We start from the raw sequence: 20,122 nt of genomic DNA, 5'->3' as shown, positions 1-20,122 counted from the left end.
GGGGCAGGACCCGGAAGTAGACGCCCAGCCCCGGAAGCAGACACCCCTGCCCCCGGAAGCGCTCCCTGGTGGCAGGAACGATGGTGGCGGGGGTTCCTCGAATGCTGGGGCTGCGGGCCGCGAGGCTGCTCCGCACGGCGTGCGTGAAGCCGGTGAGCGGAGGCAGAGTGGGGAGCGGAGGGGAGGCCGGAGGGAGCGCGGGGTCGGGCGGGAGCTCAGCCAGACGTCCCGTCCCCGCAGGCCTGCGCCTCCCGGAGTGTCCTCACAGTCTCCCCACACCCAGGTGAGCAACGCGTGCGGGCTCGGAGCGGGTCTGGGGCTGCAGGCCCTGCAGTCACCGCGTGGTGGGCGCGGAGAGACTCGAGGACAGCGCCTCAGGTCACGGTGACGGGCTGCGCCTCCCCGCACAGCCCTGGGATCGGCTGCCTGGACGTTCGGCAGGCCTGGATCAGCAAGGCTTGGGAGGCTCTAGGGATCTGAAAGCTTGAGGTCCCTTCTGTGGATTTTGTTCCCCCCCAGCATTTATGGCGAGCAATGAAACGAGAGGCTGTTGGGAGTTTCGTAAGTCAGTGCCCTGAGTTTATGACATGCTTCTTCCTGGGTAGCACAAAGCTTTTAGTGCCTGGCTGAGATCCCTATTAATTGTAGCTGCTTTTTACGTGGGCCAATAAATGAATACCTGCGCAGATCAGTGCGCTAGAACACAGCACATTTTTGAGTCGGAAGTTAGCCTGGCGAGGTGGCACGTTTGCAATCCCAGCACGCTGGGGAGCTGAAGCTTGAGTCCAGCCTGGGAAATTTAGCAGTTTAGTAAGATCCTGTTTCAAAATAAAAAGAAAGAAAAGAAAAGGGCTGGGGACGTATCTCAGTTCGAAGGCCCTGAGTTCAATCCCAGCATCGCAAAAAAAAAAAAAAACGTCCTGAGGTGACGTGGTCCTGGTTGAGGGTAGAGCCAGCAGTGAGCTCTGGTCTCAGTTGTTCACTCACAAACGTGTGCTGGGCACTGGGTGAGCAGCAGGGCTGGACACAGGTGCTGCAGGTTGGCAGAGGGCCGGGTTCTGTTTGCTCACTCTTCCACTACACCCTTGGGGCTGCACAGGGGAGCCTTTGGCTGCTGAGTGCTGTTTTATGGCTTCTGACCACAGGGCAATGCTGTAAAACTTCCTCAGGGGTGTCATGGATGCCAAGCAGGTGCAGCAGCACTGCAGCAGAAGCCCCGGCCACAAAGCCAGAAGATGACTCTGTCCTCCAGTGGTTGCTGCTTCTCATCCCTGTGACTGCCTTTGGCCTGGGCACGTGGCAGGTAAAGACTGGTGTCTGGCACGGGTGCCCCAGCCCTTGATCCTGCTGCCGTCTGCCTGGTTTAAGCTGTTTCTCTAGGTCCAGCGTCGGAAATGGAAGCTGAAACTGATCGCAGAATTAGAGTCTCGAGTCATGGCTGAGCCCATCCCTCTGCCGGCAGAGTGAGTGTGGCTTCCTCGTGGGGCCTGGCCTCTGTTCTTGTCCTGTCCATCATGTCCCTGACCTGAAGGAGCCCTCAGATCAGTCATGCAGGGCTTGCTGTTGACAGCAGGCGACTCTTGGGATGACACTTTTCATGCTAGTTTTCAGCCTCTTCAGATCTTGAGCTGTCCCGCTGTGCTGGCAGCTCTGTGGCAGTGATCTTGGTGGGTGAGGGCAGGTCACACAGGGCTCAGCATAAGTGTAGTGGTTTGCAGAAAGTGCGCAGAATGACCTAGCTGCCCTCTCCCCTCATCTGAAAGCACGGTCTTAAAGTGCCACTGGCATTTAACAAAGAGAACACTGCCATATTTGCCTTGTAGATGGGGTTTGGGTCCGTTTTATTACTTTTATGTAAAACACTCATACAGAAAGCCACATAACTAGTTTCATGTCGACAGCACAGACCTGTATTCCCATGGTATCACAGGGCTAGCGCTGAGGGCCAGCCCCTTCCGGGGTACACCCTGAGGCCCACTGGTCTCCACTGGACCTGACCTGCCCCTTCATTGGGATCAAACTCAGGACCTTGCACCTTCGAGGCAGGCACAGTTGAGTGCCACTGAGCTAAATCCTGGGCTCCTCTTTGTTTTTGTATCACTGGTGGTCTGGTCATTCGAAACGCCCTTAAGGGGACTTACTGGCGATGGCTCTTCTCTCCTTGTAGCCCAGTGGAGCTGAAGAATCTGGAGTATAGGCCAGTGAAGGTCAGGGGCCACTTTGACCACTCCAAGGAGCTGTACATCATGCCCCGGACCATGGTGGACCCTGCCCGAGAAGCCCTTGAGGCTGGCCGCATCTCCTCCTCAGCCGAGAGCGGGGCCTTTGTAGTCACCCCCTTCCACTGCACTGACCTGGGGTAAGTAGGTTGTGCAGGGTGCTGACCTGGTTGGCAGAGGAAGTGGGTTTTTATCACTGTCCATCCCAATTGTCAAGACCCCAGAGGATCCACAATACCCAGAAAGCTTCGATTCCCTGGTTAAAATCGCCAATTCTGGCATCAAGCAGCCTTTTCATTACTGAATAGGATGTTAAACACTGACGAGAAGGGAAGTTACTATGACAGCCCTCCCCCAAAAACCCAGTGGCCAACAAGTTAGGCTGCTGTGGTGCAGCACGAGGGGCAGCCAGAGCAAGGAATGAAGCTGGGAAGGCTCTCCAGGGGCTGTGTACACCCTAGGAGTTAGTACAAAGAGCATTCTGGGCAAAGCAAAACACCCAGGCCTCATCAGCCCCCAGGGTCTGGGCCGGGGCCTGAGTGCTCCCTGTCCAGCAGGCTGCCCCTTGCCAGCGCCGTCCCCATGGCTCTTAGGTGAGAGGTGGGGCAACAAGACAGGGGAGGGTGCAGGAGTGGTAAAAGGCAATGGCAGGGACTGCCAATCCTGAGGGCAGGAGAGAAGACTTCCCCAGAGTGGCATGGCCCTTGCTGGTATCCAGGGCCTCGGCCATTTCAACTCATAGCTGTGGTCTGCCCCAGATTGGAGCCCTTCTAGAGATGCCATAAACAGTTCTGCCCACCTGAAATAGCACTTCCATTCCTCCAGAGTCACCATCCTGGTAAACAGAGGATTTGTCCCCAGAAAGAAGGTGAATCCCGAGACCCGGCAGAAAGGCCAGGTGAGGAAGCGCAGGCTGTTCCTTGTGAGGGCCTCATCTGTCACCTGCTCTCCAATGAAACAGCCTCTAATACTCTGTAGGTCGAGGGAGAAGTGGCCCTAACTGGGGTGGTGAGGCTGACAGAAACCAGGAAGCCCTTTGTCCCAGAGAACAGCCCAGAAAGGAACCACTGGCATTACCGGGACCTGGAGGCCATGGCCAGGACCACAGGCGCAGACTGTATTTTCATCGATGCAGATTTCAGTATGTTGTGGCCTGCCCAACACTTCTCACTCACTGTAGCCCCTGCCCTAGCATGGGAGTGGGCCCTTAGCCACAGAGAAGGCTGGGATATTTGGGGGAAAGGAGGAACCTGAGAGTGATAGGTTCCGGGCAGAGGCCTGTCACTCAAGAACCTGCACAAGTGAGGACAGGAGCCCACCGTCTTCACAGAGAGCACCGTCCCTGGAGGACCCATCGGAGGGCAGACCAGAGTCACCCTGCGGAATGAGCACATGCAGTACATCATTACCTGGTCAGTCAGTCTCTTCGGCCCTGGGCCTCCCCTCAGGCACCAGTGTGCAGCTTGACAACCTCATGTTCTCTTCCCCAGGTACGGGCTGTGTGCAGCCACATCATACTTATGGTGTAAGAAGTTTCTACACCGGATGCCTGGCATGTGACAGGGTCAGTACAGCCCTGCCCCTATTTAAAATAAAAAGCTTGCTTGTAAAAGAAAACCTGAGCTCTTTGTGTCACAGTTCCACGCAAGCATTCTGCCTGCACACCTGCCACCACTCCAGACAAGTGTACGCTGGGTAAGGATGATTTATTATTTATATACAGGAAACTCAAGGGCACACTTAGCCCAGCTTAGTGGCAAGTTCTTTAGCTTTTGCCTTTTCCAACTTGGCGATGCGAGCCACAGATTTGGGACCCAGGACATTGCCTCCCCAGTGACGGCGGATCTGAAATGACAAAAGAGCAGTCAGTGTGGCCTGGCACCCGCCAAGACTTTTCAAAGCACATGTGCAGGGCTGGGGGTGCCTCACTGGGACAGCTCATCTAGCACCTGTCACCCAGTCCTGGGGCTTAAAGCGTGTACTCGACCCCACTCTCTAACGCATCCAAGTGGATCACACCAAGCAGCACTGCTCAAGTTGGTCCCTTGAGAACAGCTTGATTTACCCAAGACCTTACCTGTGTACAATCACTGCTTACCTCATCATATCTGTCGTTGTAGTTGGTCCTGATTGCTTCCACCAGCTTGGCCAGAGCACCTTTGTCTTCCCTAACAAGGAAGGCAGGGGTGAAAGAAATGGGCGTTTAGCCTTGGATCTTAGGAAACAGGAATGACTTCCACTGTAGTTTGAAATATGAGCCTTTTTGCCTCAGATAAAACATGACCACATGGGTTATTCAGGTGAAGAAATTCTTAACCATCACTGGCAAACATTCAGATTAGAGTACTCACTGCACAAAGACACTTGTCCCAAGTCCTGAGGGGCGGACTAGGCGACCTGGCTGTGTACTTACGAGTTGACTTGTGTGAAGGCAACGGTGGTACATGTCTTCCTGTGGACTAGACGGCCTAGCCTTGCCTTCCCCTTGATGATACAGTAAGGGACCCCCATCTTGCGACACAGGGCAGGCAGGAACACAACCAGCTGGAAGACAGGATGGGCTGGAGTATGTTCTTACCGAAACCAGTTCTCCAAGAGCTGGCTTGGTGGCAACTGCTCAGGGTTAAAAAGCTCATGTACTTCAAGGTATAATTCAGCGAGAGATTCACATCATTGCAAGTGCCACACAGAATCCACTCATCTTACTCCCCCCCCATCCAGGAAAGGCTCCTATGTTCAGAAGTGGGACTATACAAACATCTTTGATCACAGGGGTGATACTCAGTCCACTGATAAAGAGTTCCCAGCTGAATATGCTCCTAGGTGAGGCAGGGTTGGAAGACGGGTGTCCCTAGGCCTGTGACCTAGGACTTGTGCTTGTCCCCAGTCCCCTCCCCTCTGACAGCAAGGGCTGAATTCCTGCTATGTGGCTCAACCACTTCCTCCATGTTGTATGTATATGCAAGGCATTTTGTCTCAGCAACTTAAAATTAGCCAATACAGGGGCTGGGGATTTAGCTCAGTGGTTTTGCCACCTGCTGTGAAAACGCAAGGACCCAAGTTCAATCCCCGGTACAAAAAAAAGTAGGATGATGTAGAAAAGAAATTATGATGTCTTTGGGCCAAGGATTTGGCTCAGCGGTTTCGCTGCCTTCTGCGCAAGGGCCAGGACCCGAGTTCGATCCCCGCTACCAAAAAAACCCAACAAAATGCCTTCCCTGGTCACCTAAAATTAGCCAATACAGATACTTTAGCAGCATCCTCCCCAAATCCTGTTGGCTGTTCTGGCCACAGCGCCAGACTCCACATTACACCTACTCCGTGTTCCCAGTTCTGCCTGAAGACCCTGGTCCAGCAGTCACTGCTCAGAAACCCAGCAGGCCTACCTCAATGGGGTCCACGTCGTGCGCGATCACCACTAGTTGAGCCTTCTTGTTCTCTACCAGAGTAGTGACAGTGTTAACACCTGGAACACAACCACTGTGTGTGAGTCCTCAGGATGCTCTGGTTACAGCCCAGATGCAGCTGTGACCAGCTGTGACTCAGTGTTAAAAAGCTCAGTTTACAGTGACTTCAGGTGAAGAAATTCAAGCACCGCTGCCCAGCGTGGCCTCCCATCTGCCCCAGGCCCCCACCTGCTCTGAGGACTGGTGGTCTCCGAGTGGGGACATCCCCTTTGCCAGCAGCTTTCTTCTCAGCCCGCGCCAGCAGCCTCTGCTTCTTCTCTTGCTTCGTCTCTGGTCTGTACTTATGGGCGAGCTTAAGCAGCTGGGTAGCTAGAAAAGCATCCTTCGGTTACCCTCTGCAGTGTAGGGCCCAACCGATCACTTAACATGATATAAACGCTGGGTCCCTAGCAGTGCTGAGGACTGAACCCACAGCCTACAGAGCTATACCACCAGCTCGCTCTTAGGAATCCCAGGGCCATGCACCATCTTTTCAGTTAGGCCAGCATCCTGGGTAGCAGCAGCGAGGCCAGTTCCACACCACAGAAGCCCACCTGTTTGGCGATCCAAGGCCTGAGTGAACTGGTTAATTGCAGGAGGCACCTTCAGCCGCTTATACAGGATAGCCCTCTGCCGCTGCAGCCGGATGTAGCGGGGCCATTTGACAAAGCGGGTGAGGTCTCTCTTGGGCTGGATGTCCTGTCCTGAGAAGAGGTTAAGAATATGAATGAGGCTCAAGCCCTGGGTCAGAGCACACCGGGGCCACCTGGGAGGGTGTTGGTGCATCAGCGATCTTGGTGGTTTGAAACGTCATCACTGTCTTTCAGATAGCAAATATTCTCTCACATCATCTGCACCCAACACCTAGGCCTGGCAGCCAGCGGCGACTCTCCTCTGTAAGAAGTCCAGCCTACCGTCCCCTGAAGCCCAGAGCCGAAGACACCCACTAAACACACCACCACTGTCCCCACGCAAGGGGCGGGGCTCAAGCAGTGGGTCCAGTTTTCTAGAAAAGCTGCAGAATGAATCCAACGGCAGCAGGCGACCCACCCTGCTGGCTGCACAGTAGTACGTCGTCGTGCCGACAGGGTCTCGTCGGCAGCTCAGGCCGGCCTTGCGGCCCAGCGATCCTCCCGCCTCAGCCCCCAGGTGCTGCGATCACAGGCCTGCGCCACCACCCCGGCTCGAGATGCCGCCACTCTCCCGAGAAAGCCATTGCGCAGTCACTCTGATTCTCCCTCCTTTACTCACCAATGCCAAAGTTCTTTGGCCTCTTCTCAAACAGGGGATTGACCACCTTCTTGGTCTCCTGCTTCTTCACGACAGCAGGAGCCGGGGCCACCTTCTTCCCCTTGGCCTTCTTCCCCTTCGGCTGAGCACAAAGGAAAACCCCATTAGGCCGGCCCCCGCGACGCCCGGCACCCTCCGGACGGGCGAGGTCTTACACAGCATTTGCAGGCGCACTCGAACCGAGGGATCCGGCACGGGACGCAGGCGGGCTGCTCCGTGGCGCGGTTTGTGTGCCCGGCCGCCGCCCGGCGCAGCAGCCAGGGCCCCAAGCCGGCTCCACGTCGGCGGCAGAGGCCAGCCCATCCGGTCCCTGACGCCGGATACCCGGCTCAGTGTCTCCCTGCTAGGCCCGGGAGACCTCTTCCAACACCAAGCCGAATCGGGGACCCCGCGCGGCCGCAGCCAGGGGCGGATGGCGGCGGATAGATCCCGGAGGGAAATGCGGGACCTCAGAACTCAGACTCACTCACCATCTTGAGCGGCTGACAGAAAGAGAAAGTAAAAGGAATTGTGGGTGATATGTAAGCGGCAGCGGCTATCGCGAGAGCTGGCGCCTACGCGGGACTTTGGATTTAAAGCGACGGGACTCCTTAAATCCTTCGGTCGGGAACGGTGCTTAGAGCGACTTCGCGCTCAGCCAGGAGGTGGGGCGGGGCGGAGAGGCCGTGGTGGGTCGCTTGGTCCCGCAGAACCGTCGGTAAGCGCAGCTTGGGGCGATCCTGAGTGCCCAGGAGGCTGGCCTTCCTGTGCGGACCGGGTCCCGAGCCCCGGAGTGGCAGGGCCGGGGAGGGAAAAGGCCGCGGGGGACCTGGGGCGCGGGGCGGGATCGGAGGGACGGAGACCTGCGGCTGGGGCCCGGGCGTTGGAGCGGAGACACCCCAGCCCCGACGGCATGGTCCGCGCCTGCGTGGGACAGCCCCGGGCTGGCGGGGTAACCCAAGCAGGTGGGCCGTCCAGCTTGCCCACCCACTGGACTGGACAGATGTAGCTGGCCTGTCGGGTGCTGGGTGCGCGTTCCCGGGGAGAGGGGTGAGCCGAGGACAGCTCCGACCCCGCTGTGCCTGCTGAGGAGTGGGGTGACCCTGTGGCAGAAAGGGGCTCCTCAGAGTTCTTCACGTTCTGCTCGGGTGGTGGAGGGCGGCAGAGCCTGTCTCGCCCACACGAAGGTCTGTCCTGCACTGTGTCAGGGTCCCTGGCCTCCACTGCGCTGCCTGAGCCTGTCATGGCCCAGCAAAGAGCCCTACCCCAGAGCAAGGAGACGCTGCTGCAGTCCTACAACAAGCGGCTGAAGGACGACATCAAATCCATCATGGACAACTTCACTGAGATCATCAAGACCGCCAAGGTGGGTGGGCGCTGTCCTCTGAGACCTGGGGAGCCAGAGCCAGGGGCCCCCGCACCCACCATCCCGGGGGCCTGTGCTCTGTGCTGGAGCTGGGACACAGCAGGGAATGGGACAGGAATGGCCCTTGTCCTGTGCAGAAAGCATTTTAGGGTAGGTAGGGGTGGCAGGGTGTCATCACAAACAGGTCAACAGAGAAGCAAAGGAACCAAATAGTTGCCAGGCCTGGTAGAGCCTAACTGGGAGAGCTCCAAGCCCAGCGCTTACCAGCCTTGTGGGTTTGATGGGGATTTCACTCTTCAGTGCCTCAGTTTCCCCAGCCTTGTGGGCCCTCGTGATGAGTTCGTGTGGAGCAGTTACTGCAGGGCCTAGAACAGAATGAGTTACCCAGTCCTGGTTCCTACTACAAGTGAGAGTGAACAGCAGAGAAACGGGAGGCCAGAAGCCAGGCAGGCCCCTCCAGGCAGGCAGAGCAGTCAGTGTCTTGGTTGGGGCCAGGCTGACCCCACTGCTGCACCCAGGCCGGCTCGGTCGGCCAGAATGGTAATAAAGGGAGCTGACATTTATTTAGCTCAGTCAGGCCCAGGGCTATTTGTGTTGCTCTGCTTAATCCCCCCTACAACTCTGTGAGGCAGGTACCCTTGTCCTTTCCACAGTCAGAATGGGAAACTGAGGCCCAGAAGACTCCATAACTTGCCCGTGGTCACTTAGCTAACTGACAGAGCTAGGATTTGAACTTGAGGAGTCTGGCTCTGAGCTCATGCCCCGTCCATTCCATCCTAAGGCCCTGTTGGAAGCTCTGGCCAGGCTGGCTCCCAGGTCCTTTGAGCAGACGTGCTGGGCTGGTCTCCTGGCTCCTCTGTTTCAGAGACACCGTGAACCTCTAACTGGCCCATCTGTGGGCCTAGCATGGCAGGCCAGGCTTGAGTCATGGACAGCAGCAGTGTTAGTACAGAGCCCGGCGCCCTGGCAGCAATCAGGAAATGTTTGCTCAACAAAGTGCGTTGTTGCTGGGAGTGGTGGTGCACACCTGTAATCCCACCACCAGGAGGCTATGGCAGGAGGATCACTGTGAGTTTGAGGCCAGCCTGAACTACACAGGGAGACCCTGTCTCAAAAAAACACACACAAAACAAAATGCATTTTTTTTCCCCCTGTTATTCAATGATTTACCTAGTGCCTGAGCCAGCACACCGGTCCCTGCCAAACAGGGTTCACACGCTAAAAGGACTTGGCCCCATTCATTAAGACCCCGTCCCTGTTCCTAGTGCAGCTGTCAGTGCAGGCAGCTGTGCCTTGGTCCCCAATAAGGTGCTGGTGTCTCCCACAGAACAGAACAGGAGAAGGGGAACAGAACGTTGCCAGGATCCGCTGAGTGGAACGCTGGGGCTACACGTGGCTAGCTAGACTGGCTGTAGCAACGTGGACACACCAGCGGCCATCTGGTTCCTGACTGCCAGGCTGGGCCAGCAGCAGGGACTCTAGGACGGGTCAGCTGAGCTGATCCTAGGCTTTCTTGCTTGTCCACAGATCGAGGATGAGACGCAGGTGTCACGGGCCACTCAAGGTGAACAGGACAATTATGAGATGCATGTGCGAGCTGCCAACATCGTGAGTACCCCAGGCAGAGGGTGTGGCCGGGCCTCCAGGTGGTCTCCGCTGGAGTTAGGTCTTCAACATGCTGAGCTGCTTTGATTTCACCCGTAGGCAGTTTCTGAGAGCGGGGTACAGCAAATCAGTTCTCAGGAGATTGTCCCCAAGAGGGGCACTGGTCTGCCCAGTCCACCCTGGTGTTGTATGGTGGGCAGGAGCAGGCAGCCCTTCCCACTGACCTGAAGATTCCCTGAGTCACTGTGAGTGCTGTGATCCCTCCAGATATCAGAGGAGAACCCAGCAAGCCAGGGTCCCTGCAGGTGTGTGCCACGGGTGGAAATGCACGGGGCAAGGCCCCTAGGAGCCCTGCTCAACTGCTGCCTCTGAGAAGAGCAGGGCAGGAGGCGGAGTACGACGTGGGCTTCCTGGGGGTTTGGGTGCAGTGTGCAGAAGAGTGTGTGCATAGCCTGTCCAGTAGCACTTCAGGCCCATGGGGGTGGGAACCAGGGCCCGGGAGGGAGAGCTAGGGAGCAGCCTGTCCCACCTGCCCATCGGGATGGGTGCTGGGCCCTGGCTCCCCTAGCTCAGATTTCAGTGTTTTCGCTTATCCTCAGATGGCCTCATGCTGGCTGGGGTCTCCGTCTCCTTTTGGAGATGAGGGAGCTGAGGCTCCCAGGGAGGCCACTGCTGTGCCCTCACGCTGTGCCTGCCCTGGTTCTGGTGGCTGCAGGTCCGAGCAGGTGAATCCCTGATGAAGCTGGTGTCCGACCTCAAGCAGTTCCTGATCCTCAACGACTTCCCATCAGTGAACGAGGCCATCGACCAGCGCAACCAGCAGCTGCGCACCCTTCAGGAGGAGTGTGACCGGAAGCTCATCACCCTGCGGGATGAGGTCTCCATCGACCTGTACGAGCTGGAGGAGGAGTATTACTCATCCAGGTACAAATAGGGCGGAGCCAGCAGGCGGGTGGCCCTGCCTGGAAGGGCCTGGTTTCCCCTAACAGTCTGATGGACAGACAGCTCACACCTGCTCGCGGGCTCAGCCGTTCCCTCAGCGCTGAGCAATGGAAACCTCAGGACATGTGTCAGGGAGGCGGAGTCTGGAGAAGGGGGTCCTCTGGGCCTCGCTGTGCTTGGCTCTTGAATCCATACATAGACATTTCAGCCGAGGCTAAAGGCCAGGCCCACACTCATGTTGAGGACACCATGTTTGCCCAGATGCAATTCCATGTGGATGTCACCGAACCCCACAGTGTGGAGACAGGGCGGCCCTGGGAGGGACGAGGGAGACCGAGCAGAGAATGGCATGGACCCAAGCCTGGGGTATTCGGATGTCTGGTTTCTGGTCACCGCAGCCTTACTCACGGAACAGGGGCCTCTGCATGCTGGCCCAAGGGACAGTGGTCATCCTAGCCCTCGTGGGACCACTTGGAATCCTGAGACCTGACACCTCCTGAGCCAGAGGGGTCCTGGAAATCAGAGTCCAAAGTAATATTCACGTGGTGGGAAGCAAGTCTGGCGGGGGCCTCGTCCTGCCCCACTGGCAGGCTGTGCAGCTTGGGACCAGCAGTCATAAAGCTCAGGCACCGTGAGCCTTCCACACAGTCGTCCTCCCTCCTGGCCCCTTCATCCAGAGCCAGTTCGGTCTGGGCTGGGCTCAGGTTCTCTGCCCAGCTGGAGTGGTTCTAGAGTTAGGGTGTTCTGGGGCTAGCTTGGCTGGTCCTCCCCAGGGAGGCAGAGTGGGTCCTGGGGTGGCTCAGGGTCCCCTGGGGCAAAGCTCTTCTTTGAGGCTTTTGAGGCGGCTGCTGGCCTGGAGCCCCAACAGAGCAGCCATGGGGCAGTAACTTTAGCCGCAGGGGGCTGCCGGCCAGTGGGAGGAAGGCTCAGCCTGAGGGCACACAGCAGAGTGGGATAGGAACCTGGGACCATGAGTGCCAGGCTCCCGAAGTCCCTGGTCTGCCCCCAGGCCAGTCTGTGTCTCTCCCGCAGGTGTCCCGTCCACTCCAGCCAGCCCCTCCCTCCTGCAGCCCCGTGGTGAAGCAGCTGCCCCTCCATAGGCCCCTTCCACCTGTGCCACGCATGTGCCAGCGCTCGCCCTCTCTGCCCTCTCTCTGCTGCTCGCTCTCTCTGGCTCTGCCTCTGCCCTGCTCTCCTGTGGGTGTCACTCTGTCTTGGACGGTTCTGAGGCTGGTGTGGGGGAGGCCAGGGCCATCAAGTACACATTCGCTGTGGGGCATCCCTGCTCCAAGTAGCCACTGCCATGACTGACAGCCAGGCTCTGCCTCGAGTCCCCCGGTATGTGGGGAGTCTGAGTGCACAGAGCCCTAGAGCGGTGGTGCAGGGACATGCTGGGGCCCACGAAGATGGGGACCCCGCAGGGGCTAGGAGATGCCAGTGGAAGTCAGACCAGAGGGCTGCAGCTCAGCGGGTGGGGGCGCCGGCTGAGGTGGCACAGCCTGTAGGTGGCTTCCTCCTTTCGGGAGGAAGGGCAGCCGCCGCGATGCCCTCCCCTGGCCAGGCCTTCGGAGTAGAGGAAGGGATGGCAGCTTGGGGCCGCAGCCATGTTTTCTTAACTCTGCTTCTGTCTTGCTTCTCCCCTCTCGGCTTTCCTCTCTGCCTGCTCCTGTCCCTCCCTGGGGTTTCTGGTGGTGGAAAAGCTCAAGTCTTTGCGAAGCTAATGACTTGCCTCTGTGCGAAGCTTACTGGAGGCTGGACCTGGACACAGACTCTGCTGATGGCCTCTCGGCCCCTCTGCTGGCATCCCCAGAGCCTGGCACTGGCCCCCTGCAGGTTGCAGCCCCTGCCCACTCCCATGCTGGTGGCTCCGGCCCCACAGAGCATACCTGAGCTTCCTGGGATGCCCTCCCTGCGCCCCTGCTTTATCAGGAACAGAGTCCAGTGCCCCCCCCCATGCCCCCTGCAGCCTCACTTCTTAGAGACCCCGGGACCCAGGAGCCCCTGTGACCTCCTTGGGAAGCTCCCGGGATGCTGGGCAGAGCTGTTCCAGCTGCTTCCAGGGTGGCCTGTCGTCATCTCCAGCTGCTGCCTTCTGGGCTGGCCAGGTGGGAGGAAGTTGAGGCCCTGGACTGGGCAGGGAGCTTGACTGACAGCAGAAGGCACCTCACTGAGTTTAAAACTGGGGGCCGCCCAAAGTGCATGGCCAAGCCCCGCCTCCCGTCCTCGGGCCATGGTGCCTGTGCAGAGCCCTCCCACTGCCTTTTGCCCTGGTATACCCTTCTGTGCCATGGATTGGGTACCCTGGCAGGCCCCTGTGGGGGCTTCTCCCCATATCCTGTTGCCATGTCTGTTCTGCCACTTTTGTAATGAGACTGAATAAAAACACTGCCACTCTTTCAACTGCTTCCTCATCCTCATCCCTGGTCAGCCCGGGACCACCCTTGGGCACCCAGCCACATCTGAGCATCACTTCTTCACTGCCTGGGTGGCCTTGGGATCCAGACTAGGCCCCTCCCACTGGCACCCAGCAGGTCCTCCATGTCTGGTGAATGAACGAAAACACTGCTGCCATGACTGTCTCTTGGGTGGCTCTGTGTGTTAGGCACCTCTGCCTCTGCTGTCATCTCATTCTCATGTCACCTCTGGTGCTGTTAAAAGCCTGCATTTCACAGGGTGGCAGATGTGGGCTTGGAACTGGCAGTGTGCCCATGCTACAGGGCCAGAAAGTGAAGTGGCAGAAACAGGTTTTGAACCCTGGATGGCACCAGGCTCACTGTAGCATGCAGAGACCACAGTGCTGGGGCAGGATGGGGGTGTCAGATCAGGAGAGATGGGGTTCAGCCCTACCCCAACTGCCATCCACACACCCTGTCTCCTTCCCAAGAAGGAAGATAGAGACCACTGTCCCCAGTGTTGGCAGCTTAGGTAACAGGCTGACGGTCACCCGGGGCCCTGGCCCTGGAGTCTAGACTGCGTGGAGCGAGAGTCTTCCACTGGTAAGATGTTGGGTGGTCTCCTGCAGGATTGTAATTGTGGGATGGGCCCGTACTGAACCACTAAGGAAGAAAAAGCGCTTACAACCAGATGGAAACACAAGGCTTTCAAAAACTTGAGTAATAAAATCTTTGTATCACAGCCTTTTTATTCTCTGCTTGGCCAAAGCCGTTCAACATTGAAATTTCTCCCTGGAAGCAGCTCCTTTGGGCACAGCTGTTGCTCCTGGCAGCACTCCGTGAAAGGCCCCCCTCAACAGGTTCTGTGGAGCCTGCCTGCGGCAGGCAGGGCTCCCCTCCGTGACTCCCGCAAAGCCACAGTATAGTCACCAGCGCTAAACCCTGGTCAGTCCTGTCTAATTCCACCTTTCTGATCCCAAGCATTTCATTTTGAGGATGCTAGAGCCTCAGGAAAAGTTAAAGGTAGTATTATAGAGTTATAAGTAGTGTGTGGAAACAACACCCACTTAGGCCCTTTGGGGGGCCCAGCCCTTTGCAATTTCTCGTGTATGAAAACAATTGGACTTCATTTGCAAACTACTCATCAGCTTGCCAAGAGAATGTTCTTCATGGCCCCAGACCATCCACTAGCAAAACGAGGGGCTGTTTCATGTCACCCGCATCCCCGCCACACTGTTCGCCGTGTGCTTTTACAGCTGTTTTTACTTTGCATCCCTTTTAGTTGCTGTGTCTTCTCAAATCGGGCAGAACCCGGGGGGCAGTGACACGGGATGCGCAGGATGCCGGACGCAGCTGCAGGGCTGCAAGTGGGGAAGAAGCCAGGGTGGGTCGCGGATGACCGAGCAGGTCCCGGTGCGGGGCGTCACCGCCAGGGTGCGGCGCGGGGCTCGGCAGCCACCGAAAGCGGGACCGGGGACAGCGCCCGGCACGCGGAGCCACAGGCGACCTCTAGGTGGTACCCGCTCCAGTGCGGACCCACAGTGCCCCGCGCCGGTCGGGCTGGCTAATCGAGCGCCGGTCGGGCTAATCGAGCGGTCGAGCTGGCGCATTGGCGCTCGGCTGGCCGCGCCTGCGGACGCAGCGGTTTCCGGCGAGTCGCGCGGTCCTGGGGCCCGGGTGTGGGACGGGGTTAAGCGCGTCATCCCTTCCCGCGGGTTGAAGTCATGGCCTCCCTGCTCGCCAAGGACGCCTACCTGCAGGACCTGGCCAGGAAGATCTGCGTTCAGCCGGGCCCGGAGCCGCCGAGGCGCCAGCGGGGTAACGCGGGGCCGGGCGGGCGCGGTTGTCCCCATCCGGTGGCCCAGGCGGCCCCCTGCGGGACGAGCTGCACTTTGCCGGGGAAAGCAGCGCTTCGCCCTGTCCTGGGCATCGGCGCGGGCCCTGCGCCGGGAGGAACTCCGGCTGGACCGGCGCGCGGGGTGGGGGTGGGGGTCACGGCGGAGAGCGGCAGGCGGAAGAGCCGCCTCGACCCTCGGGACGAGGAGGGAGGGAGAGGTCTGCGGGCCTAGGGCTCAGGGGCACGCGGGCGCCGGGGCTTGCGGGTGGGGCCCAGGCCCGGGCCCAGAGGAGGGCATCAGGCTGAACAAGGAACCAGCAGGCACAATGCAGGGTTTCCTTTTTGTAAGAGGAAAACCCTCGTTATAGGAGATGTTGAAACTTAAGGGAGTTTCTCACCCTCAGTTATAACTTAGAATTAATTGGCTTTCTAGGATTTATCCTATGTGTGAGTTTCATGCTCTGAAACTACCTGATTCACATTCCGCTTTGGAATTTAAATTGTGCAACTTTTCCTCATCCCTTAAAGCGAAGCCTGTGTTGTAGTAGGTAGTGGTTCTTTGCCACGCGGTGCCATGGTTTGTTGCTGCAGATGAGTGTTTAGGTAGGTGATCGTCGTATTATAATCTCTTAGATGACGTTATAGGAATACGTTTGACGCTAGACCTTCGAGCATAATTCCCACAGCAGAATGCGTGTGAGGGTGTCTTGCATTTTGGTATGTGGTCAGTCTGCTTCCGGGCAGTGCCTTCTAGCTCTGGATAGCCCCTGCTGGCCCCTCGATCGTGTTTCTCTCTGTGCACCCTTGGGGATTAAAGTCCTCGAAAGACTTTCCTGCCTGTTGAGTGACTCACAGGTCAGAGCTCACAGCTCTTTATCATTTTGTATTTCAGCGGGCAAAGCTCGAGGCTCAGAAGCTTTTGGGCCCCCAAAAAAGAAAAGGAAGAAAACACAAAAGAAGTCTCGAGAGCGGGAACAGAAGTCTGCAGAGCGCAAGGCCAAATCCGAGGGGGTGAAGTCTCCAATGGCTTCTGGGTCCAAGAAGCCAGCAGCAGTTAGAGAGGAGGTTTCTAGCCCCACTAGAGCCCCTGAAGGTGAGGGGCTCCAGCGCCCATGGGGTTACCATGCGAGGCTTCCAGTGCTGTTAAGAAAAGGCAACCATCAGGCACTTGGGGCTAACACAAGACTCCCAGGAGCAAAGATCAGCCTTGCTTGAGGGCGGGTGGGATGCAGAACCACATGGGGCCAGTATGTTAAGGACCAAGGCCATGCCTCTCAGGTCCTGGAGCAGCTTGGCTACTAGGAAGTGTTTTCTTTTTTTTTTTTTTGGTACCGGGGATCGAACTCGGGTCCTTGCGCTTGCGAGGCAGGCAGTGGAACCACTGAGCTAAATCCCCGGTAGGAAGTGTCTTCTTATGCGGCAGTGACTTACTTGGGAGTCAGTTGCCTGTCCTGGCAGGTTTCTGGAGACCAACCCAGCTTGAAAGGTGGAGGGTTTAATCTGATTGGCCTGCAGTTCCACGAGTGGCCACAGGGTGGGGCCAGAGAAGTAGAGGCTGAGGCTCAAGTGCTGGCCCTCAGTGCTGGGGAGGGTGGTGGGCCCCCTTCCAGCCCTGTCTCTGTCCCCACAGATGGCCGTGCCTCAGAGCCTGGCTCTGTCTTTGCCCTGGAGGTTCTGAGACAGCGGCTGCATGAGAAGATCCAGCAGGCCCGGGGCCAGGTAGGTTGGGACCTTGTGGAATGGTTTCTCGCCCTGCCCTCTGTGTCTCCTCAGCAGGGGCAGAGACAGGCCCTAGGGGGAAGCTTGGCCTTCCTCCTCAGGAAGCTGTCATTGCTGATACCATGATGGCTAGGCGCAGCCTGTGTCTGTCCCTCTAAAGGTTGGTGCCCTGAGATTAGGCGACCTGCCCCATACTGAGGACTGACCACCTGGCGCCCTCTTCCTGGCATGGTCTGGTTGGCTGTGGGCTGGGAGAGGCAGCAGGAGAGTGGAACTTGGTTTTGTCAGGAGAGAACACGTTGAGGTCAGGGCAGGGGCTCGGGTCCCATCCAGGTTCTGAGCTACTGGAGGAAGGATGACAGTGCTTAGAACTGTCCGAGTAGCATCCTGGCCCTCGGGAAGGGCTGGGGAGCTGGGAGGCATGTCATTCTGTGGGGTCACTTGCATGTTGGGTAAGGGGACGTCTCACTGTGGCAAGTTCTGCATGGTGGCCATGTCCTGCATCAGGACTTCCTCACACACCTTCCAGCCCTGGTTGCCTCCCAGCCATGTGCCACCCGGGACCCTGAGGTGGGGAGGAAGGACTCTGCTGAGTGAACCTGCACCCCTAGGGCAGCACCAAGGAACTGTCTACAGCCACTCTGGAGAAACGGCGCCGGAGAAAGCAGGAGCGGGAACGAAGGAAGAGGAAGCGGAAGGAGCTGCTTGCCAGGAAGAAAGCAGCCCAGACTCAGGAGGCAGAGGAGAAGGAGCCAGTGGCTGAGGCGGCCCCAGGGGTGGCCTGTGCAGAGCGCCCAGAGCCGGCGCTGATCTTCAATAAGGTGAGCGGGCAGAGGCCTCTGGGCCGGGAGTGCCCCTTGCTTGTCGCCCCGAATCAGCGGCAGCCCTGCAGAGCATGGACATGACCACAATGCTGGCCTGGGCTGCCCGAGGGCTAGAGCCGATCCCAGTCTCGTTCCCAGGTGGAGGTGAGTGAGGAGGAGCCAGCCAGCAAGGCCCAGCGCAGGAAGGAGAAGCGACAGCGGGTGAAGGGGAACCTGACGCCGCTGACAGGCAGGAACTACCGGCAGCTGCTGGAGCGCCTGCAGGCACGGCGCGGCCGGCTGGAGGAGCTGCGTGAGCAGGATGCAGGCAAAGCCCAGGAGCTAGAGGCCAAAATGAAGTGGACCAATCTGCTGTACAAGGCGGAGGGCGTGCGCATCCGGGACAACGAGCACCTGCTGGAGGACGCGCTGAAGCGCAAGGAGAAGCGGCGGGCGCAGCGGCAGCGGCAGTGGGAGAAGCGCTCAGTGCAGGTGGTGGAGAAGATGCAGCAGCGGCAGGACAAGCGGCGCCAGAACCTGCGCAAGAAGAAGGCCGCACGGGCCGAGCGGCGCCTGCAGAAGGCCCGAAAGAAGGGCCGGGTGCTGCCGCAGGACCTGGAGCGGGCCGGCCTCGCCTGAGCCCTGCTGGACCCTCTCCCGCCCAGCGCCCAGCACCGCCCTGCCACACCTTCCCTCCGACCCACCTTGGCTGTCTCTCTATGCAGGCGGTGCATGACGCTGGGACAGTCCCCAGGGTGTTTGGCCACATCCTCAGACCACAAGGGGCGCCCAGCAGCGCCAGTGGCCTCTGAGGTGGGAGCTTCTCAGGGTCTTCAGGTCAGGGAGGAAGGAAGTGGGCGTGGCGCAGGGGGGACCACCCACTGGTGGGGGGTGCTCGGGAAGGCGGGGCCTCAGCCAGCTGCCTTGTCCAAACCTCAGTGGGATGGGCGGAGGGGAGGGGTGCCCCAAGGGGAGCAGGTGCGATTCTGGGCCTGGACACCAAGGCCTGCCTCCCGTTCCAGTCTCCTTCACAGTCCTCACAGCGCCCTTGAAGCTCAGAGCCCAAGTGGAGGGAGGGAGGGGAGTCTTCCCAGGTCAGGGCCACATGGCCACATGCAGGCCGTCACTGGCTCAAGGGCTGTGAGGCAGTAGTTGGCACCTCCTGGGGTCGGGTTGATGCTGGCCTGCTGGTACTGGAGGCACGGGTGTGGAGGCAGTGTGGAAGTGGTTAGGAGCCTTGGGCATTTCTCTGTCTGGAGGCAGAAAATCAGCCCAGCTGAGCCACCATTGGAGAGGGAGCCCACAGGTGACGAGAAGTGAAAGCAGACAGGCACCAGGGTGCAGCAGCTTCCTGGGCTCCAGCCTCTCCCAAGAGGCTGGCTGTGCTGCTCTGTGGAGTCTCGCTCAACGAGAGACAGAATGGCGGGCCCAGTGGTCGGGGAAATCCTGGGATTGGGGGCCCGGTGGCAGCACAGCAGGGCACCCTTGGGTCCTCCTTGAGAAATGCCGTCCCCCTGCAAGGATGTGGACAGTGGGCAGCCTCTGGGCCTGAGCTCGTCTGCCCCAAGCAGGACTCCTGTCCTGGGGCTAGGCTGCAGCGTTGGCAGCTCCGGGTGGTGGTATGGTCTACCCCATTCTCCTGCCCTCTGTCCTTCACAGGCGGGACCCCAGTAAACGCTTGCACTGCTAACTCAGTCTCCAAGTCTGTTTCCTGGAGGGTGCAGGTGACACACAGCTCCCGAGCAGGATTGAAACACTACCCCTGCACGTGTCTGCAGCTCTCGGAAGAAACACATTCCCTTCTGAGGAAGAGATTGAGGCTGGTGCTGTGGCAGCCACAGTGATTCCCGAGGCATGGGAAGCACTGAGGAGAAAGTCTGGGATTTGTGCCCAGTAAAGCGGCACTGCAGTAAGCATCGCCTGGAAACATCGTCTTACCCTAGCTGGAGGAGACGCACTTTAAGAGGGAAAGAGCAATGTTTTCACAGGAAATGGTGAGCAGAGGCCCGAGATGTTTTGAATGTCAGGTGTACAGAATTCCACTTTGGTAGCTGGAATGCACAAGTGACCTGTTACTACTCATTTCCTTGTCTGTACTGGCCACATTTCAGATGCTCAGGAGCCCCAGTTATGCTAAACAACACAGAGACAGAACAGCTATGGATTTTTTAAAGGGTGCGTTGGTCAGTGCTGGTGTAAACCCAGCAATATCTCGTAACATTGAGAACCAAGACAGATCTGGAATAATGGCCAGAGATAGCTCCAAGCCAGGTGGCTGGGGTTCAACTATTCTGTTAATTGTAAAAATCAGAATTTAAGTTAAACACATATTCCTAGGTAACCACTCTGTCCATTTGTGTCACTAAATGCCTGGGTCTCAGTCACTTACAAGGAGCAGATTGATTGCTCGGAGTCCTGGGGCCTCAGGTGAGTGTCAGGCAGGCCCTCTGAGCTGTGTCCCACCCAAGGTGGCAGGAGAGCAAGGAGCACACACAGGCCAAGATGCAAGACCTACCCAGAGTC

General features: G+C 58.3%; 4 protein-coding genes and 4 non-coding genes across 13 annotated transcripts; 3 read left to right on the top strand and 5 right to left on the bottom strand.

The window, feature by feature from the left end:
- Nucleotides 1-17: 17 nt before the first annotated feature.
- On the top strand, nucleotides 18-3,836 carry Surf1 (SURF1 cytochrome c oxidase assembly factor). Of its 5 annotated transcripts, none has more exons than XM_087182695.1 (10): nucleotides 18-152; nucleotides 241-283; nucleotides 520-561; nucleotides 1,146-1,303; nucleotides 1,381-1,463; nucleotides 2,168-2,359; nucleotides 3,045-3,117; nucleotides 3,198-3,360; nucleotides 3,483-3,631; nucleotides 3,710-3,836. In XM_087182695.1, the coding sequence occupies exons 1-9, from the start codon at nucleotides 81-83 to the stop codon at nucleotides 3,605-3,607; spliced, it is 951 nt and encodes a 316-aa protein (XP_087038821.1). In that variant the 5' UTR covers nucleotides 18-80; the 3' UTR covers nucleotides 3,608-3,631; nucleotides 3,710-3,836. The 5 variants fall into 5 exon arrangements, with proteins under 5 accessions (XP_087038821.1, XP_087038820.1, XP_087038819.1 ...); XM_087182694.1 differs by having other exon boundaries at nucleotides 20-152; nucleotides 1,170-1,303; nucleotides 3,550-3,631; XM_087182693.1 differs by having other exon boundaries at nucleotides 20-152; nucleotides 3,550-3,631.
- Nucleotides 3,837-3,906: 70 nt separating this feature from the next.
- Rpl7a (ribosomal protein L7a) lies at nucleotides 3,907-7,609 on the bottom strand. Of its 2 annotated transcripts, none has more exons than XM_004848948.3 (8): nucleotides 7,426-7,609; nucleotides 6,917-7,037; nucleotides 6,220-6,369; nucleotides 5,855-5,995; nucleotides 5,606-5,685; nucleotides 4,633-4,763; nucleotides 4,318-4,387; nucleotides 3,907-4,064 (listed from the first exon to the last, which is right to left on the bottom strand). In XM_004848948.3, exons 1-8 carry the CDS (start codon nucleotides 7,426-7,428, stop codon nucleotides 3,960-3,962), a joined length of 801 nt encoding a protein of 266 aa, XP_004849005.1. In that variant the 5' UTR covers nucleotides 7,429-7,609; the 3' UTR covers nucleotides 3,907-3,959. The 2 variants fall into 2 exon arrangements, with proteins under 2 accessions (XP_004849005.1, XP_087038826.1); XM_087182700.1 differs by having other exon boundaries at nucleotides 7,111-7,445.
- Nucleotides 4,482-4,548, bottom strand: LOC147826027 (small nucleolar RNA SNORD36). The gene has a single exon (XR_015439893.1). It is a non-coding gene; the product is annotated as a small nucleolar RNA SNORD36 (small nucleolar RNA).
- On the bottom strand, nucleotides 4,832-4,898 carry LOC147826026 (small nucleolar RNA SNORD36). Its single transcript, XR_015439885.1, has one exon. It is a non-coding gene; the product is annotated as a small nucleolar RNA SNORD36 (small nucleolar RNA).
- On the bottom strand, nucleotides 5,756-5,822 carry LOC147826025 (small nucleolar RNA SNORD36). The gene has a single exon (XR_015439897.1). It is a non-coding gene; the product is annotated as a small nucleolar RNA SNORD36 (small nucleolar RNA).
- Nucleotides 6,447-6,521, bottom strand: LOC147826024 (small nucleolar RNA SNORD24). Its single transcript, XR_015439894.1, has one exon. It is a non-coding gene; the product is annotated as a small nucleolar RNA SNORD24 (small nucleolar RNA).
- Nucleotides 7,521-13,247, top strand: Med22 (mediator complex subunit 22). The gene is made up of 5 exons (XM_004848949.4): nucleotides 7,521-7,652; nucleotides 8,143-8,300; nucleotides 9,828-9,908; nucleotides 10,621-10,829; nucleotides 12,548-13,247. The coding sequence occupies exons 2-5, from the start codon at nucleotides 8,178-8,180 to the stop codon at nucleotides 12,735-12,737; spliced, it is 603 nt and encodes a 200-aa protein (XP_004849006.1). The 5' UTR covers nucleotides 7,521-7,652; nucleotides 8,143-8,177; the 3' UTR covers nucleotides 12,738-13,247.
- A 1,611-nt stretch (nucleotides 13,248-14,858) lies between these two features.
- Surf6 (surfeit 6) lies at nucleotides 14,859-19,289 on the top strand. The gene is made up of 5 exons (XM_004848946.3): nucleotides 14,859-15,058; nucleotides 15,970-16,170; nucleotides 16,708-16,796; nucleotides 17,408-17,617; nucleotides 17,759-19,289. The coding sequence occupies exons 1-5, from the start codon at nucleotides 14,965-14,967 to the stop codon at nucleotides 18,236-18,238; spliced, it is 1,074 nt and encodes a 357-aa protein (XP_004849003.2). The 5' UTR covers nucleotides 14,859-14,964; the 3' UTR covers nucleotides 18,239-19,289.
- The last annotated feature ends 833 nt before the right edge of the window (nucleotides 19,290-20,122 follow it).

This window comes from Heterocephalus glaber, unplaced genomic scaffold (genome assembly GCF_053883595.1).
Source record: "Heterocephalus glaber isolate CG9 unplaced genomic scaffold, H.glaber_assembly_v1.0 deba00001479, whole genome shotgun sequence".
In the NCBI taxonomy this organism is placed as follows: Eukaryota; Metazoa; Chordata; class Mammalia; order Rodentia; family Bathyergidae; genus Heterocephalus; species Heterocephalus glaber.
The sequence above is the reverse complement of the archived record's forward strand: the minus strand, read 5'-3'. Positions and strand labels throughout refer to the sequence as shown.

Coding starts and splice junctions, on each gene's coding strand:
- Surf1 (XM_087182693.1), top strand. CDS start 81: ATGGTGGCGGGGGTTCCTCGAATGCTGGGGCTGCGGGCCGCGAGGCTG. Junction 1,464..2,167: donor CCCATCCCTCTGCCGGCAGA/GTGAGTGTGGCT, acceptor CTCTCCTTGTAG/CCCAGTGGAGCTGAAGAATC. Junction 2,360..3,044: donor TTCCACTGCACTGACCTGGG/GTAAGTAGGTTG, acceptor CCATTCCTCCAG/AGTCACCATCCTGGTAAACA.
- Rpl7a (XM_004848948.3), bottom strand. Junction 6,370..6,916: donor GCCAAAGAACTTTGGCATTG/GTGAGTAAAGGA, acceptor ACCTCTTCTCAG/GACAGGACATCCAGCCCAAG. Junction 5,686..5,854: donor ACCACCAGTCCTCAGAGCAG/GTGGGGGCCTGG, acceptor GTTGTGTTCCAG/GTGTTAACACTGTCACTACT.
- Med22 (XM_004848949.4), top strand. CDS start 8,178: ATGGCCCAGCAAAGAGCCCTACCCCAGAGCAAGGAGACGCTGCTGCAG. Junction 9,909..10,620: donor ATGTGCGAGCTGCCAACATC/GTGAGTACCCCA, acceptor TGGTGGCTGCAG/GTCCGAGCAGGTGAATCCCT. Junction 10,830..12,547: donor GAGGAGTATTACTCATCCAG/GTACAAATAGGG, acceptor GTGGTGGAAAAG/CTCAAGTCTTTGCGAAGCTA.
- Surf6 (XM_004848946.3), top strand. CDS start 14,965: ATGGCCTCCCTGCTCGCCAAGGACGCCTACCTGCAGGACCTGGCCAGG. Junction 16,171..16,707: donor CCCCACTAGAGCCCCTGAAG/GTGAGGGGCTCC, acceptor CTGTCCCCACAG/ATGGCCGTGCCTCAGAGCCT. Junction 17,618..17,758: donor CGGCGCTGATCTTCAATAAG/GTGAGCGGGCAG, acceptor TCTCGTTCCCAG/GTGGAGGTGAGTGAGGAGGA.